Source organism: Sprattus sprattus (assembly GCF_963457725.1).
Source record: "Sprattus sprattus genome assembly, chromosome: 13".
Classification (NCBI taxonomy): domain Eukaryota; kingdom Metazoa; phylum Chordata; class Actinopteri; order Clupeiformes; family Clupeidae; genus Sprattus; species Sprattus sprattus.
This window is the reverse complement of record NC_137911.1, coordinates 7,185,403-7,200,283: the sequence shown is the minus strand read 5'-3', so window position 1 is coordinate 7,200,283 and position 14,881 is coordinate 7,185,403. Positions and strand designations below refer to the sequence as shown.

Below are 14,881 nucleotides of genomic sequence, written 5' to 3'. Positions count from 1 at the left end.
GAAACCAGCTCGGGAATTTAAAAAAAAACATGGCTGCTTGAAGTGAGGAATATTTTACATGAATAAAGCTATCTACACAACTTTTTATATGTTTATAAGGACTCGGTTTGATCTGAAATGTGCTACACGATGCAGAGTATTGTAGGTCTTAACTGAAGCTTTCAAACAGTAGTTTTAGGTTACAGCTAGTGCGTATGCCACCACTTCATTGGATTATATGGTAGCTTGCTAGGACTAGCCTGACTCCACGCATGTGTACAGATAACTTTATTATCCACAAATTACGTTTGATATCTGTGAATGACAGCACTTGCTTTGGAGACATCGATCCGTGCTTTACATGTACCGTCCACAAAACAATTACGACAGTCTAGTTTTGTGCTCTATACAGTCGTATATATATTTCCAACCATAATTGAAACTTTTTTTAAATCGCTAGTTTCATAGCACATACAGTCACGCATGTCTACAGATAACTTATCCGCGAATTCCGTTTGAAGACATCGACCTGTGCTTTACATGTACCATCCTGTATTATCCAGGGACGCCAAGTGACGTACCCGAAACCGAGTGGCGTCTCATTTCATAGGGGAAAGTTTTCAGCCCTTGGCCCTTACACTTGCAAGTACTAGGGTTAAGACAAAGAAAAAGGGGCAAGGGGAAGAATCGAGATTCGGCCTTAGTCTTTGTGCCATCATGTGCTTTTAAAGTGCTCTGACGGAGTTTCTAAGTTCATAGATGTCTGTGGATAACATTGTGAAATCAGTCTCTGCTGTGAGATGCGCTGGGTTTGATTTCTGGGTATAATCCATTGGCTATGAGATTTTATCTATATGACCATAGTCCTGCACTGGACTTGAACCTGCACCGTCAGACACTGGACATGGCAATTACACCTATATTCTAGGGTTTGTTGTGTGTAACTAGCACGTCTCAAAAAAAATCGGGGAAGGTTTTCTCACTGCATAGTTCTGTATCCGCTGGCCACTAATGAACATTGATAAACCACCTCTGTTTTTAGCATGTTTTAAATTTAGCCCTACACAATCCTCATAGTATTTGTGTTTGGATACGCTCATCATAATATCAGAGGCAGACACGGAATACTCCAGTGACAGGTAGGATAATGCCAAATCCCATCTATGTCCCCATCAGCCCCCCACCTTAAGTGAGATCCTCTTTAATCCCCACCAAAACTCCCTTGCCCACCTTTAAGCATTTTGTCTCTGGAAAACCATTGAGCTTTGGGCTAGCCTTGCTCTACTTGCAGAGATGCAGGAATGCATATGCTACTTCAGGACACATGTACTAATTCAGACCTTTGCTTCTATGTACAGTAGAAAGTAAACCTATACAAATGTTTATTTTTATTTGTACTTTATTTTCTATAAAATATAATGTACTGATAATGCTTGAGTGTGAATCTTAAAACAATGCACACGTTCATCTCACATTGTTGCACATACGGTCACATTTTTAAAAATGCAAACTTGATCCTTCTTTATACATTAATAATGAACCATTTAAGATTCTGGTTGGAATGATGCAAAAGACTGCAACAGCAATGTAAAGAATGGTTATATGGTTCATGTACATACAGACAGACTATGCTGTCTAGTAGCTGAGATTAATGTGCAGCTGTTTTCTCTCAGAGTAAAATTCAGATTGCTGCACTTCACATAGTGTTTACATATGAGCAAGTAACATTAAACTATGCAACAGGCTTTTGTCAGTGGCAGATTTAGTTAAAACATGACAGATTGTCAACGTGTATGTTACCATCTTGCATATCATTGAAGAAGGTCTTGCAGTATGTTGAAATGGAGGGGTTCCATAGTTGGAATTCATCAAACACATAATTTCACCAGTTGTAATCCTTTCTACTACATTCCCTGTTTGTGTACATCATCATCAATGTATCATGTTTTTGTCAACATCTATAAAAATAAACATGAAACTGCAGTGACCAGTCACTGTTATTATACTTTGGACACTCTTTATTAGAGTCCATGTATATCCCATGCACCCACTGAGAACTTTGGTCCATGGTGACATCATACCAACATTGAGTAAACATGCCCAGTGAACTCAATGGTGTGCATGTGACCAACTTTTGGAACCCCTTTGTGAGTTTTTCAATGATGAAATATCCTGTGGTGTTTTCCATACTCAGCTGCTAGCTGGGGTCTACTACGTTGATGTTGATGGAATAACATATGTAGGAATAGTATTCCTGCTGGGCTGTGGTCACTCCTGGGATGTCAAGCCCAAGCTAACCAGTAGGGGGAGACAAATGACAATGTTAGATTTTAGAAACCATTTGACATCTCACTTGTATTCATAAGTAGTAACGCCTGTTCAATGCTGTCTCAGCTCCTAAATACAAAAGGCCACTCACATCAGGTTTGCTGGCTGCAGCTGCAGGGTCTAAGTGTGTGAACAGGGAGCTAAGCAGCTCTCTGAGTTTCTTCACACACTTCCTGTCTGGTTGAAGTAGAATCACCTGGTAACTGACAGGCAGACCATACCTGTCCAGCAACAAACCAGTCAAATTCAGTTCACGCCCATTTGTCTCTATTACAGCACCCTTTTCATTACGAAGGAAATATCAAGTCCTTCTCTTCTCTTACAGCAACAGTAAATTGTTTATTTAAAGCTAGCTAAAAGCCAATATACTGGCCTTGTGAACATCAACAAGACAGTTTGCACTTATAAAAGCTAGCCAGCTAGCTTGCTACCTGATGTATTTTATATACTGTATATTTGAAGATGCCATGCTGTAAATGCTGTGTCTTCTACATGACCATCATAAAAATGAATTTGAGGATATCGGAAAGGTGCTAGAGGGTATGAGAGAGTGTTGGGTTTTTGCTGACTTACTCAAAGCAAGGGAAACAACTTTACCTGAGAACAGATTCCACAAACACCCTGAGAGCCTTCAGGTGTATCCAGGCCACAAATACCTCACTGAAATTCACCTTCAGCCAGCGTACAAAGATACCCTATAGGAGAGCATTTTTCATTTTTTTATTTTTTACGTTTTCACTCACTTGTTGTTGTCTACAACATTCTAAAAGTCCTGTTATAAAGGAAAACAGGGCTGAATTTGCCAAAGCATTCTTTTGAATTACTTTTTTTTCTGGATATGTAGAGTGAATTTTCTGAATACAATTTTATTTTGTAAACTACTGATTCTATACACCAATACACTATCTTTATTGCCGCAATATTATTTTTGTGGTATACTATCGTCAAAGTGTATCATTATGTACCTATACACTAATTTCAAGCATATTCGTCTGACTTACATACTGCTCCTTCTTGTCCACAGTGAGGCGACCCATTTCCTGTTTCTGTCGCTCTGCCTCCTCCAAGCTGAACTCTCTTACTGTGAACCTATCAGGCACCATGGCAACACGGTGAGTTCTTAATCAACCCATCCCTAATGATTTCAAGCATCTGATTGGAAGGTTGGAGAGAGATGTAGGCATGACTCACTTCTTTTTTCTGGCATTAGTTGTAAATTCACCAACAGCCTTCTTGAACAGGGTGACAGTGAAAATACCCCCCTCTTGTTCCTCCAGTATTTTTCTGCAACAAAAATATGGGAGGAAATTACATAATTTCATAGCTCATGACTTTCTTGCTTCATTCCCCTACTATTATGAATATAAAAATGCACCATGGATGAGTTGGATTAAACTGGAGTTGTTAACATATCAAAACCATACAATGTTATACCATCTACAAACCCAGTAAAACACTGTTTTTAGGGGCAATCAGTACATATCTACAATTTAAACAAAGAATAATGGCAGTTAACTCCCTTCCTTATGTAACGTAGACCACAGATTATGGCCCTTGATCCTTGATAGCCAAGGTTTGTGGTCAAGAGAGGAATTAAGACTCGCAACTGAGACTGCCAACAGCAGCAGACTGTGGTCAGACACACTCTTCCTTTCTGCAGTAACTTTACACTGGCTCCTAAAAAGAGCAGGGTGCCCTTCTCTGTGTGACAACAGTGCCACCAACATGATAGCACGGTACTGCTGGCAGATAGTCATGAATACAGGGCTTTTTTACCTCATTTTACCCCTACATTTACCCCAAATTTTGAGATTATCCAGTGCATTAGACATTAATGAAGACAATACACATATGAGCATTCCACTAAAACTATGAAACAAATAGAAGTCATAAACTCACCGACTTGAGCGAGGAACAACAAACTCAGACAAAGACTCATAGGTTCGCTCCCACAGGCTATAGCTTGCCCTGAAATGATTCACACACATACACACACATCTTAACAAAACAATGTGAAAAACGTATAAAGATACACCACATTTGTGTATGTTTTCACTGACCTAGACACAACTACCACTAAAGTGGTTAGATATTCAGAGCCCAATACCAGGTCCTCTTTCTTCACAATGTCATTCAGGACCCGTGTCTGTAAGCTCCCTCTGTGGGAAGAAATACATTTACTGATAACACCTCACCATGTTTTATCAAGCATCCATCAACATAACAGCAATTCATAATATTTTAGTATTACATTCATAGTGTATGTCAAAATTAAGGCTTTTTGTCAGTCAGGGTGTCCTGAAACAAACCAACACAAGCATGTGAGTTAAACAGGTTTGCAAACTTACTCTGTTTTACGTTCAAGGCCTTGCAGACTGGCTTTCACGTTAAAATAGGCCGCATTTCGAGTCTTTAGCTCTGCTTCTACCTGAGACACTTGCTGACACACACAAAACAGCACATGTATACCACACACACACTATACCGCAACACAACACAAGGCTGTAACACTGAGACTATGTATTTTGGGTTACATCTTCTGCAGATGCATTCTTTATTGCCTTTGATTGTACCAGCAATAGACTAAAAAAAGGTTTTACCCTGGAGATGATTTCGGTCAGACACTTGAGAGGTACAGCAGTGGGGTACTTGGCTCTGTCCCACTGGAAACGTGTCACATAACTGGCCAGATCCACTGAAGGGTAGTATGATCCAGAGTATGGTCAGTCGTAAACACATTTCAATGTGACAACACAAACACTAACACAAACACAACCGAACCAATGCCACATCCCATGCACAACTGCAAAGAACCGCATAGCATGAACACACCACATTCCTGTGTGTCTTAACATGCATTGACACAACTTTAAAAAGCACACACACTCCAAAGTACCCAGCAAGGTCTGGAAGTAGGCTTGCAACCGTGACACTCTGGTTGGGCCCCTGTATTCTAGTGGGTGAGCATTAGTTTTGGGTGAGTATGAAAAAAAAAAGAATAGGAAGGTAAAGATTAATCAGAAAACAATTAATGTTGTTATCACTCATTTACTTGGAATATGGCAAACAAAACCTTACTGCATCACCTAGAAATCACCCATTAGCACTGGTATAGCCCTGAATGGAGACACTGCACAAAACTAACCTGAAACAAAGATCACAGTCTAAATTATATTGTGCACATTTGCTAACTCCTTGGTGTGGATGTTATGGGGTGATGGCACAAGCAACTATTTAGTATACTACTAAATAAAGAACGATCACAAGTCTGTCAAATAAACAAATAAACCTGGAAAATGCAACAAAATGAACTGAAAAACAAGCAAAATGTTTGAAATAAATCAAAAATGCCATTATATCCTCTATGCCATCCTGTTTGACTGCATTACAAGACCACAATGCACAGCCACGTCTGGAACAGCACAAACAGGTAAAGCCTTGATCAAGATCAATTTGACCTAACCTTGTAAAACAGCCATGTAAATGTAATTGGATCTGCTGCCTTGACTAGGGTGCTTCCAAACAAGTGGGAGCCGGCTAGATGCTGTGCCTCTGTGCTCTTAGCTAATGACTTTCCTCTGTGCTCTGCTCCATGTGGAACCCTTTGGGCTGGGCTCCTCTCTCCCACTCACCTCCATTGGCCAGGGCGTTCTCCAGAATCTTATCAGACTGCTCCATGACCTCCACCATGCTCTGGGAGGTTCTCCGCATCACACTGCAGGGGTAGAAGGACATTAAATAAGGAGTTAGTCCATTTTAATAAATATCCCACATTTGCCTTGACCTGTTTATATGTGCATTTTGATCAGTTTATTTTCCTGTCTGGGTTATCCTCTGTATGTGTACTTACACTGGTTATCACAGTTGTGTGTACATTATTTCATAAAATATAATGGCAAAAGAAAGCAGAGGGAATTTTCAAAAATAAGTCGAACTGCAAAGACATCAAAGGCAAGGTTTTGTCAGCCCATTGGAGCCGTTTGATATTAGCAGGATGCCATCTCCCTGATCTTCAGTGACACCATATGCGTCAGAGGAAAAAAAACACATCACAGGAAGAAAAAAAAAAATAGGTGTCTTGTGCAAATGTTCCAGGTCTTGCAGCCATGGCGGAAGATGGAACATTGTGTCGCCACACTTGAAACTGGAGACCAGTAGATTGAGTGTCCCCTGTTGCCGATAACTGTGGTACAGTAGCTGGGGGGAATTTACCCAGTCCTCTGTCTTTCCAGGGAAGTCCACTTTTACACAATGGGACAAGCAGCCACCTAGAAGCCTCACGCCATCTGGCTTGGATTCCTGTCCAGGTCATGTCTAAAGGAATGAGTCCAATTGCTGGACATGTCAGACCTCCTTCACACTTCAATCCGTCGAGGTAGGCCATTTCCATGTATGCTTCCAAATCCAATATCACAAATATTGATGAAAGGGAAATATACAGTAGTGAAAAGAAGGGCTGTTTGACTTCAAGCCTTAGGATTATTATGATGTGCAAGAGATATTCAGAAGAGAGTGATAAGCACAGGGATAGTATTTGAGTTACTACTCATTGATATCTCTGTCTTTTCAAAGTTAGACTGAGTTAGACTGAGACTCTTATTTTCTCAAATGCATAAATAAAAATGTCATGTCAAAGTAAAGACATGATGAATTGGGTACATTTCATTTTTTTTAGGAGTTACCTTTCTGCATACGTGTCAATTCTGGAAAGGTCGTCAGACAGAGCCAACAGGGTGTCCAGTGTGCCCACCTGAGAGAGTAACAACATTTCAAACTTCAATATAACATTACTTTCCGATACATTCCCAGAAAAAAACACTCTCCTTCCTAATCAGAAGCTGGCAGTCCTTTGTGGGGTACTAGTTTTCACTCAGTAAATATTTATTTGGGATAACACAGAACCTATAGCAGTCAGGTGATAGTGGAACTTAGTCCAGCTTTCAAGCACATGATACTGGGAGACTGGACTAGTCATGGACCAGACAGAGAAAGTAAGAACATGAGCAAGTAAGCATGAGCAAAGTGAGATTTAAGATGTGTGTTGGAGGTGAAACCTGACAATGAGGACTCACTCCTTTGCATCCAATTAAGATAACTACCCATTGGTGAATGACAATTACAAGTAAACAATGTAAGTTTGTTATGTAATGTCTGTCATGACAGAGGCAAATTGAGAAAATCTAATATTGATGTTAACCCAACAAATCTGCCTAATTAAAGGCAAGGAGAAACAGAGAAGGGAAAAATAAAGGACATATAATTGGTCCCGGAAACTCCAAAGGTCTATAGCCTATGTACTTCTCACCTCTGCTTGTAGAACTAACAAAGAAAGTTACAGACATTGAGTGAGGAGATTTATAGACTTATAGGATCACTTTGCAAAACCACTCAGCAGTCCTTCAGAGACGCAATATGAGACAGCACCTTCATTAGCAAAGGGAACCTGACACGTTTGACCTCAAGAAATATACCTTTGAGCCTTGTATTGCTTGTGTACTTAGAATTACATTATATGTGTATTCACCATGTAGGGTTCTGTGTCTTCCATATGGGACAGAAATCTCATCAGCCACCTTGTGTTGCTTTCTCACAAAGCTCGTTTTGGTACACTCATCTTGTGTAACCTAATCTCACCATGTAAAGAAGCGAGAAGGTCTAATTCATTACAATTATAGCTATCTACACTTAAGTAGCCTACAGGGACATAGTCATGATGAACACATACTTACCTTCAGATCTGGTATGGGGAACCTGAAGCTTGAGGCTAGACTGGCTTTGGATGCAGCCCGCTTCATTTTCTCCAGTGACTGCGAGCTGTTCTTGTCCAGCGGGACAGACACCAGCCAGAACTCCGTCATAACTTCACCGAAACTGCTACTTCTGCAGCCTTTCTTCCTTCCTTTTTAGAAATTGTAAATGTCACACTGAACTGGTGTCCGGCGTTGCCTTTTAAAATGTAAACTTTGACATTTGACAGCTGAGTTTACGACAGGCTTGAACAGTCTTTCTGTTGAGGCCCAAGCAAATCATAGATTAAAACGTTGAAGTCTTCCGCGATTTAGGAATCATGCTTAATAATCAGCCACTGATCTTTTCATTTTTTACACATCGCGATGCGCGCGTGTACGCGAAAAAAGCGCTCAGGTCCGCACTTAGTTCGTCAAGAGACAATTACGAAGTAATGAGAGGAATCATACACCGGCAACGAGCGGTCAGTTCGTCTCACTTGACCAAACGTTTTCCACGGAACAGTCTCACCAATAGAAGTCGGTGTTCCTTCACAATCATTTTAAATATTTTGCAGTAGCCCAACAGTTCACATTGTTTGACATTATTTTAAGAGATCAAATGTGTCAAGCGATCATATGCTAATCTGTGCAAGCAAATGGCAAATAGGTATTATTCTTACCCTTACGTAAAGTATTCCATGTTGTTGGTAAATTAGTTTAAATCCAGAAAAACTAGAATGACCCACTGGAGAGGGTTGGCAGATCACTGGGTCCGCATTTTGGTAAATTTACCCAGTCCGGCTGCGCACAAAAGCGATGACCGGCAAGCATTGTTGCATCACAGTGTGAGTAACCTGCTGTATGCAATTGCTATGGTCCGTCACGCCTTTCCATCCTCTCAGGTTGCCTCTCTCAAGTTGCCTCACCTAGGGCTACGACGTTTCTCCGTGTTCCTTAGGGAGGCTGACAGCACAAAAATAATGCACACAAATTAAAGCTATTTTGATCTTTAGCTCCGAGATTCTGTAACATTTGCCTGGGTTGGTACCATATCTGCTGTGAAATACATCTCCATAGAAAATACAGGCAGTGGTAGTCATCAAATCATATATTTCTTTGCCAATGCCCATTCATATAGCCTACCTTAATTTATATTGCCTGCAGCAGGCAGTTTGCACTGCGTTAGGTTGTCACGGTGTCAGGGACTCCTGCCTAGGACACTCCTTTGCTGTCAGTTCTGTAACCTCTGTTACATTAAAGCCACCTAATGCGGGGGAAAGCCCTCAGCTACTTTGTTTCTCAGTGTTGTTTCAGTGAAACATGTCAGTGGTTTGGAGGTTATTATGAACTTGTTAGTAATCCTAAATATACTTACCCATCAAATTTGTAACCCAGTGTTAATAAATATTGACACTACTTCCTAAAGCAACTGGAAAGACTGTATTAAACAGCAACAGGCCTACACTTAAATCAGAGGTGCATCAGAAAATAAAACATATGCGGATGAGATAATAGTAAAGTAATAGTGTAAAGATGCAGCAGCACTTCCTGCTGAATGCCTTATATTATACCTGTTTTTCCAATATTTCTGATATTAGGTCAAATTCATAAAATCTAAGCATATTCAGGAGGCTTTCTAAGGTTTAGACTAGAGGAAGAGGAGCTGAATGCGCCTGTCTCATACTTACCGGGCAGGGGCGATACAATGATCAAGAAGGTTGTTTGCCCAGGGCGAGGCTCGGCCATTGCACTCTGGTCGTGCTGACCCTAGCGAATTCCTGAAATGTAGGAATCTCGACTGCACAATTTCTGGTAGTGGGGAACTGCGTTCACTCTCTCCCCTGAGTTCCCCTTAATTTCTCTCGGGATTAAAAAAAGTATCCATCAATCTATCTATCACTCGTGTTCTTTGTCATTTCATTCAGAGAGCAAGTATGCAGAAAGAGAGAGAGAGGGAGAAAGCGCTCCCGATACTCTAAAGTTTGCTGGACTCTCCCTTTTGGTCATCAGACTGGAAGAAAAGGGCAAGAGTTGTAGTAGCAATATTGCTGTCACATTGTTTCATATTGCTTTCAGAACTTCAACAAGGTTTGTGGCCGCTAAAACACTTTTAAGGTTTTTCATTAAATCCAATATAAAATATAAAACCTGTTTGACATGATAGGTCCCACCCTTGATATCACCACGGATTTAGTTTGGCTGTATTGGAGGTTTAGAAAATATCAAATCTTTTGATGAAATCCAATATGGCAGCCACATCAATTAGACATGATGTGACAGGTTGCCATGTCTCGTTCTTGTGACCACTCACGGTATTACCAGAATTACCGTTATTTTAAGGCCAACACATCAACTGGTATTAGCCAAAACACATGTTTGCTTATCACAGGGGCCCCTAGTGGTGAAATGACAAAATATTTCATGCTTCCTCAAAATGGGGTCTCGAGTCCATGGGCCTAGCTTGGTTTTAATATATCAAAGCATTGATGATACTCATAGTTAGAATTGTGTCTTATACGTGAATACAAGCAGACTTTTGTATATTTGCATTCAGATGATTGCGATGAAAGTGAGAGATGAAAGTAAACCTGAGTAAGTAGGCTGGGTCTTGGCCGAAGGGTCTTCCTGGCATGCCAGGGGTAGTGGCAGTGAGGAGAGGATCCATCTCGCTCTCTCAGTCATGGTGTCAAGTGTTCTCAGTCACACTCCGGTGGCCCTGAATCCCGAGCCCCATAATGAAAGCCCAGCTGGGCGGATGACTAGCGCTGCGCTCAATATTTAACCAGTGGGGCCACACACAGGCACTTCCCACACTCGCCCTCTTCATGCCAGTGCCGGTAATGCAGAGATGAAATAGAAATCATATTTCTCCTTAAAGAACTTGACTTTTTTTTGTATTTACACCTAATGAATAATGTGAAAATATGAAAATGAAGATGAATTCTATCAGGCCATAAAATAATATTTTGAGGTCAATATTTGAATTGATATAAAAATAGGCTGATCCATGTGAAGTTTTCGGTCGGTTATTCCTCCTCTTGAATAATACCAATTATTCTCAATATTGACTGAATAGACTCAATATTGGTATTGTATTGTATATCGTTGGAAAGCCTGATTAGTCACCTTGACAACGAGGTACACCTTCCAAGGATCGTCCTTTCTTGGAATGAGCAACACAGCTAACCGTGGGGGTAGCGTCCCAACAAAATGTGCCCAAATCCCCTGCAATATTCTTCTGTAAAAAAAAACGTGATTCACAAATGTAAACACTGCAACATTTATGTACAGAACTTGCATATGCAAACCACTTGCCATTTGTGAACATCCCTAAATTCAATTGTGGATTTTTGAGTTAGATGAAAACCTACTCAAACCCTGACAGTCTGACAGTAAGGATTACCAACAGATTTCTCTCCAGTGATCTGAGAGGTCTAGCAGGCGTGTTCTGCTGAAACTTATCGGAGAGGTTTTTTGATCATTCCTCATTAAGTGATTTATAAACAAGCATGTAGTGTGTGTGTGTGTGTGTGTGTGTGTGTGTGTGTCTCCCAACTTAACACTGTTGCATTCCCTTTAGGTGCTCATGGTTTCTCCATATCAAGGGCAGAAGATCCCGGATACTGGTGGGTCTCTGGTGCTGTACCATTGAGAGCATAATCACAGACTACATCTCAGTATGGTACGGCCACTTGCAAGTCCCTAAAAGAGGTGCTGAAAATCACCCAATGGATCACCGGTGCCCATCTGGCCCGCAAACAGGCCATCTACCAAAAACGATGCCTCCACAGGGCAAAAGCCATCATCAGACACCACTCATCCCAATCAGAAACAGGTTTACAATTCTGCTACCCAGCAAGCACTACAGGTGTCTGTTCACACACCAGCAGGCTCAAGATGAGCTTCTTCTCACCGTGCCTAACTGTCCAACCTACACTCAGTACAAAATTAGCAAACTTTACACTGAATAACAAGAGGTTGTTTTCCCATTGTACAGTGTTATCCCTGTTATTTGCTCTCTCTATCTCTCTATCTCTCTCAGGGTCTTTCACCCGTAGCAATTGCTGTGTCGCTTAGAACTTCTATGTATCTGCTCCACATGTTGTACTAAGTCGACATGTAAAAGTCTTCATGTGACACACAGCAATTTTCACTAGGAATGTTTTTTTTTTTTTTTACAGAAAATGATAAATTAATGACAAAAGGTAATTTTAAAGGTTGAAACAGCATTCTCTGTGTCTGAAGAAGCAGCAACAGCAGCAGGAGGGCCATTAAGAAATACAAAAGATGTGGCCAGCCATATTATTAGCATGTAGTGTGTGCTGGCTGGGTGGGATGAACAGTTGAGATGTGAAAAAGCAGAGGGGAACCAAGAGGGCTACAGAATAGATTTATTTCTAGTGGGCTCTACCAGGAATTGCATCTCTTCCATTGTGTTGTGACATGTTAGTTTTACGGAAATACTGCTCAAGTTTTCAGCCTGCATTGTTTTCTAATCGTTAGACTGTAGTATATGTGTAATATAATAAAATGTTGACAGACAATTTCAAGTTCAAGTATGTATTTGTCAGATGCACATAAAAACACTGAGTCAGACTGGGCACTGCAATTTTTAGGACAAGACACCGCACAACAACCTACCATAACATAACATAACATAACATATTAGTGTCTGAACATAAATACACATATAATAAACAAGAAATGAATCTACTTAATATACAAGATAAATAGGCTATACAATACAATCTGCTATACATATAATACACATATAGTAACCTATACTAACCAACCTATACTTACCTAAAGACAAATCAAATGTGCCTGGTATCAGGTAGTGCAATATTGCTAATAGTGCAAACAGTAGAAAACTGTAACATGTAAAGTGGCGAGACTGTATCACTGTCCATTTTAAAGCCTGATGGCTCTTGGAAAGAAACTGCTCTCCAATCTACGGGTGCGAGATCGAATACGCGCCTACCAGAAGGCAAAGGGGGAAAAAGTCTAAAGGATGGATGGTAGCAGTCTTAAAGGATCCTGCCAGCTTTTCTGATGCATCGTGTGTGGAAGATGTCCTGCAGGGCTGGGAGCTCCCTGCCTATGATGAACTAAACTACAGAGATTCTCCCATCCAGACATAATATAGTTGTATGAATTGTTTTATCTTATATGCGTGTGTATTAGTATATGTTTATAGCTTTTTACAATATTTGCAAGATACTTAGAAATTAAAGATAACAAAGACAATACAAATGATTTACAACAAATAAAAAAAGATTAAAAACAATACACACACCTCAACATTCATTACCTCATTATCATGAATTCTAGAATGCTGATGTCAGATGGCAGCAGTTAAAATGAGCTCCTAAAGTAAACCTCAATTTTTGCTAGAAAATGGTTGTTTTAAATACACAAAATATAGCAAACTAATTGGAAAGTCCAAGGAGACCACCTGTACAAGAAAACTTGGGAGGTAGGAACCCTAAGAAAACATCTAAACCTATAGAAGGAAAGACTGAGAAGATTAATAACTAGCAGTATTAGCTTAACTGTCAATAAATGACATCATAATGGATACTGCAGTGGAGACAAGAGCAGGAGCATCTTCCAAAAATGAAGATATGCTAATAACCTATCCAGCTAACATGAAATCAGCTAAAGAAAAGAAAAATATGAAAGAAGACATTGTGACCGCCGGATGCAAGATGGCTGCCGGATGCAAGATTCCTGCCGAAGTAACACGGCATGGTGCAGGAGAGTCTTGTCAAGAGTTTTCTCGGATTAAACCGGAGATTTACCATACCAAAGAAGGTAAAGTCATAGTTGAGGATGAACTTTTGAATTTTATGGTGGTTAAACTACGAACTTTGAGCCACAATGACATTGTTTCGCTTGCTACAAGCAGCTTCAGTTTTGAAAGGATTGAAGCTTCTAAGACTGTGTTGTCAGAACTCTTCCCAAACAGCATACGCTGGGTAGTGCATAGAGGACAAAAGAAGGACATTAACAATGTAAAAATGTGCCTGCAAGTGCTCAATGAATGTGGTGAAGATATACCAAGATTTGTGTCACATTTCCTGGATGAACTTCCTGCTGTTTCATATAACAACATGGACGTGTCAGCACTTCTCGGCAAAATGCAGCAAATAAACGCTGATATTGACTTCCTAAAAAGAACAGTTAACTCTCAGGTAGCAGCCAGTGAAACATTGCGGGTGGTTTCTGCAACCCTTGACCAACGTCTGACTGCTGTGGAGAAGCCACCAGGCCTGGGCGCTTTGGCCTCAACTCCAGTCCTCTCTGCTGCAGCGAACTCACTGGATCCATTGGTGGGCCCTTCAACTGTGGCGGGGAAGCCCCTAGGCCCTGAAACAACCTCCTCCAGGGCTAATGACGGACCAGTACCAACGATCAGTGAGACCGATTCCAGTCAACCAGCCCAAACCGTGGATATAGCCCAGAGAAAGACACAGTCCCCTGCATGGAGCAAGGTGGTGAGGGATGGACGTAGACCGAAGCAGCTACCTGAGACCTCTGCCCATCTACGCCCTACACCTCGCGCTGTGAAAACTCCAGCAAGGCATGACAGAAAGAAGACCGGCATAATTGGGACTGGTGTGGTCAGCAACATAGTGGCTGTCAAAACAAAGATAGTGAGTGTATTTGCAACTAAGTTTGATCCCAATCTGGCTGCCAGCACTCTCTGTGACTATTTAAAAGAAAAACTGAAAAGAGAGGTGAAGTGTCGAAAAATTGAGGCGACACAGAGCAGATTTAGCTCCTTTTGTGTCACCGTCGAATGCAATGATGTGGCGGAGATGTATGACCCACTGCTCTGGCCC

At 40.9% G+C, this 14,881-nt stretch overlaps 1 protein-coding gene across 1 annotated transcript; it reads right to left on the bottom strand.

Annotated features, from left to right (window-relative positions):
- Nucleotides 1-2,176: 2,176 nt before the first annotated feature.
- atp6v1c2 (ATPase H+ transporting V1 subunit C2) lies at nt 2,177-8,165 on the bottom strand (the record flags this gene model as incomplete). Its single annotated transcript, XM_080850314.1, has 12 exons — nt 2,177-2,272; nt 2,399-2,528; nt 2,905-3,002; nt 3,309-3,396; nt 3,499-3,591; nt 4,207-4,275; nt 4,368-4,466; nt 4,656-4,747; nt 4,908-5,002; nt 5,940-6,022; nt 6,990-7,057; nt 8,037-8,165. The coding sequence occupies 12 exons, from the start codon at nt 8,163-8,165 to the stop codon at nt 2,177-2,179; spliced, it is 1,140 nt and encodes a 379-aa protein (XP_080706440.1).
- Between the last annotated feature and the right edge of the window lie 6,716 nt (nt 8,166-14,881).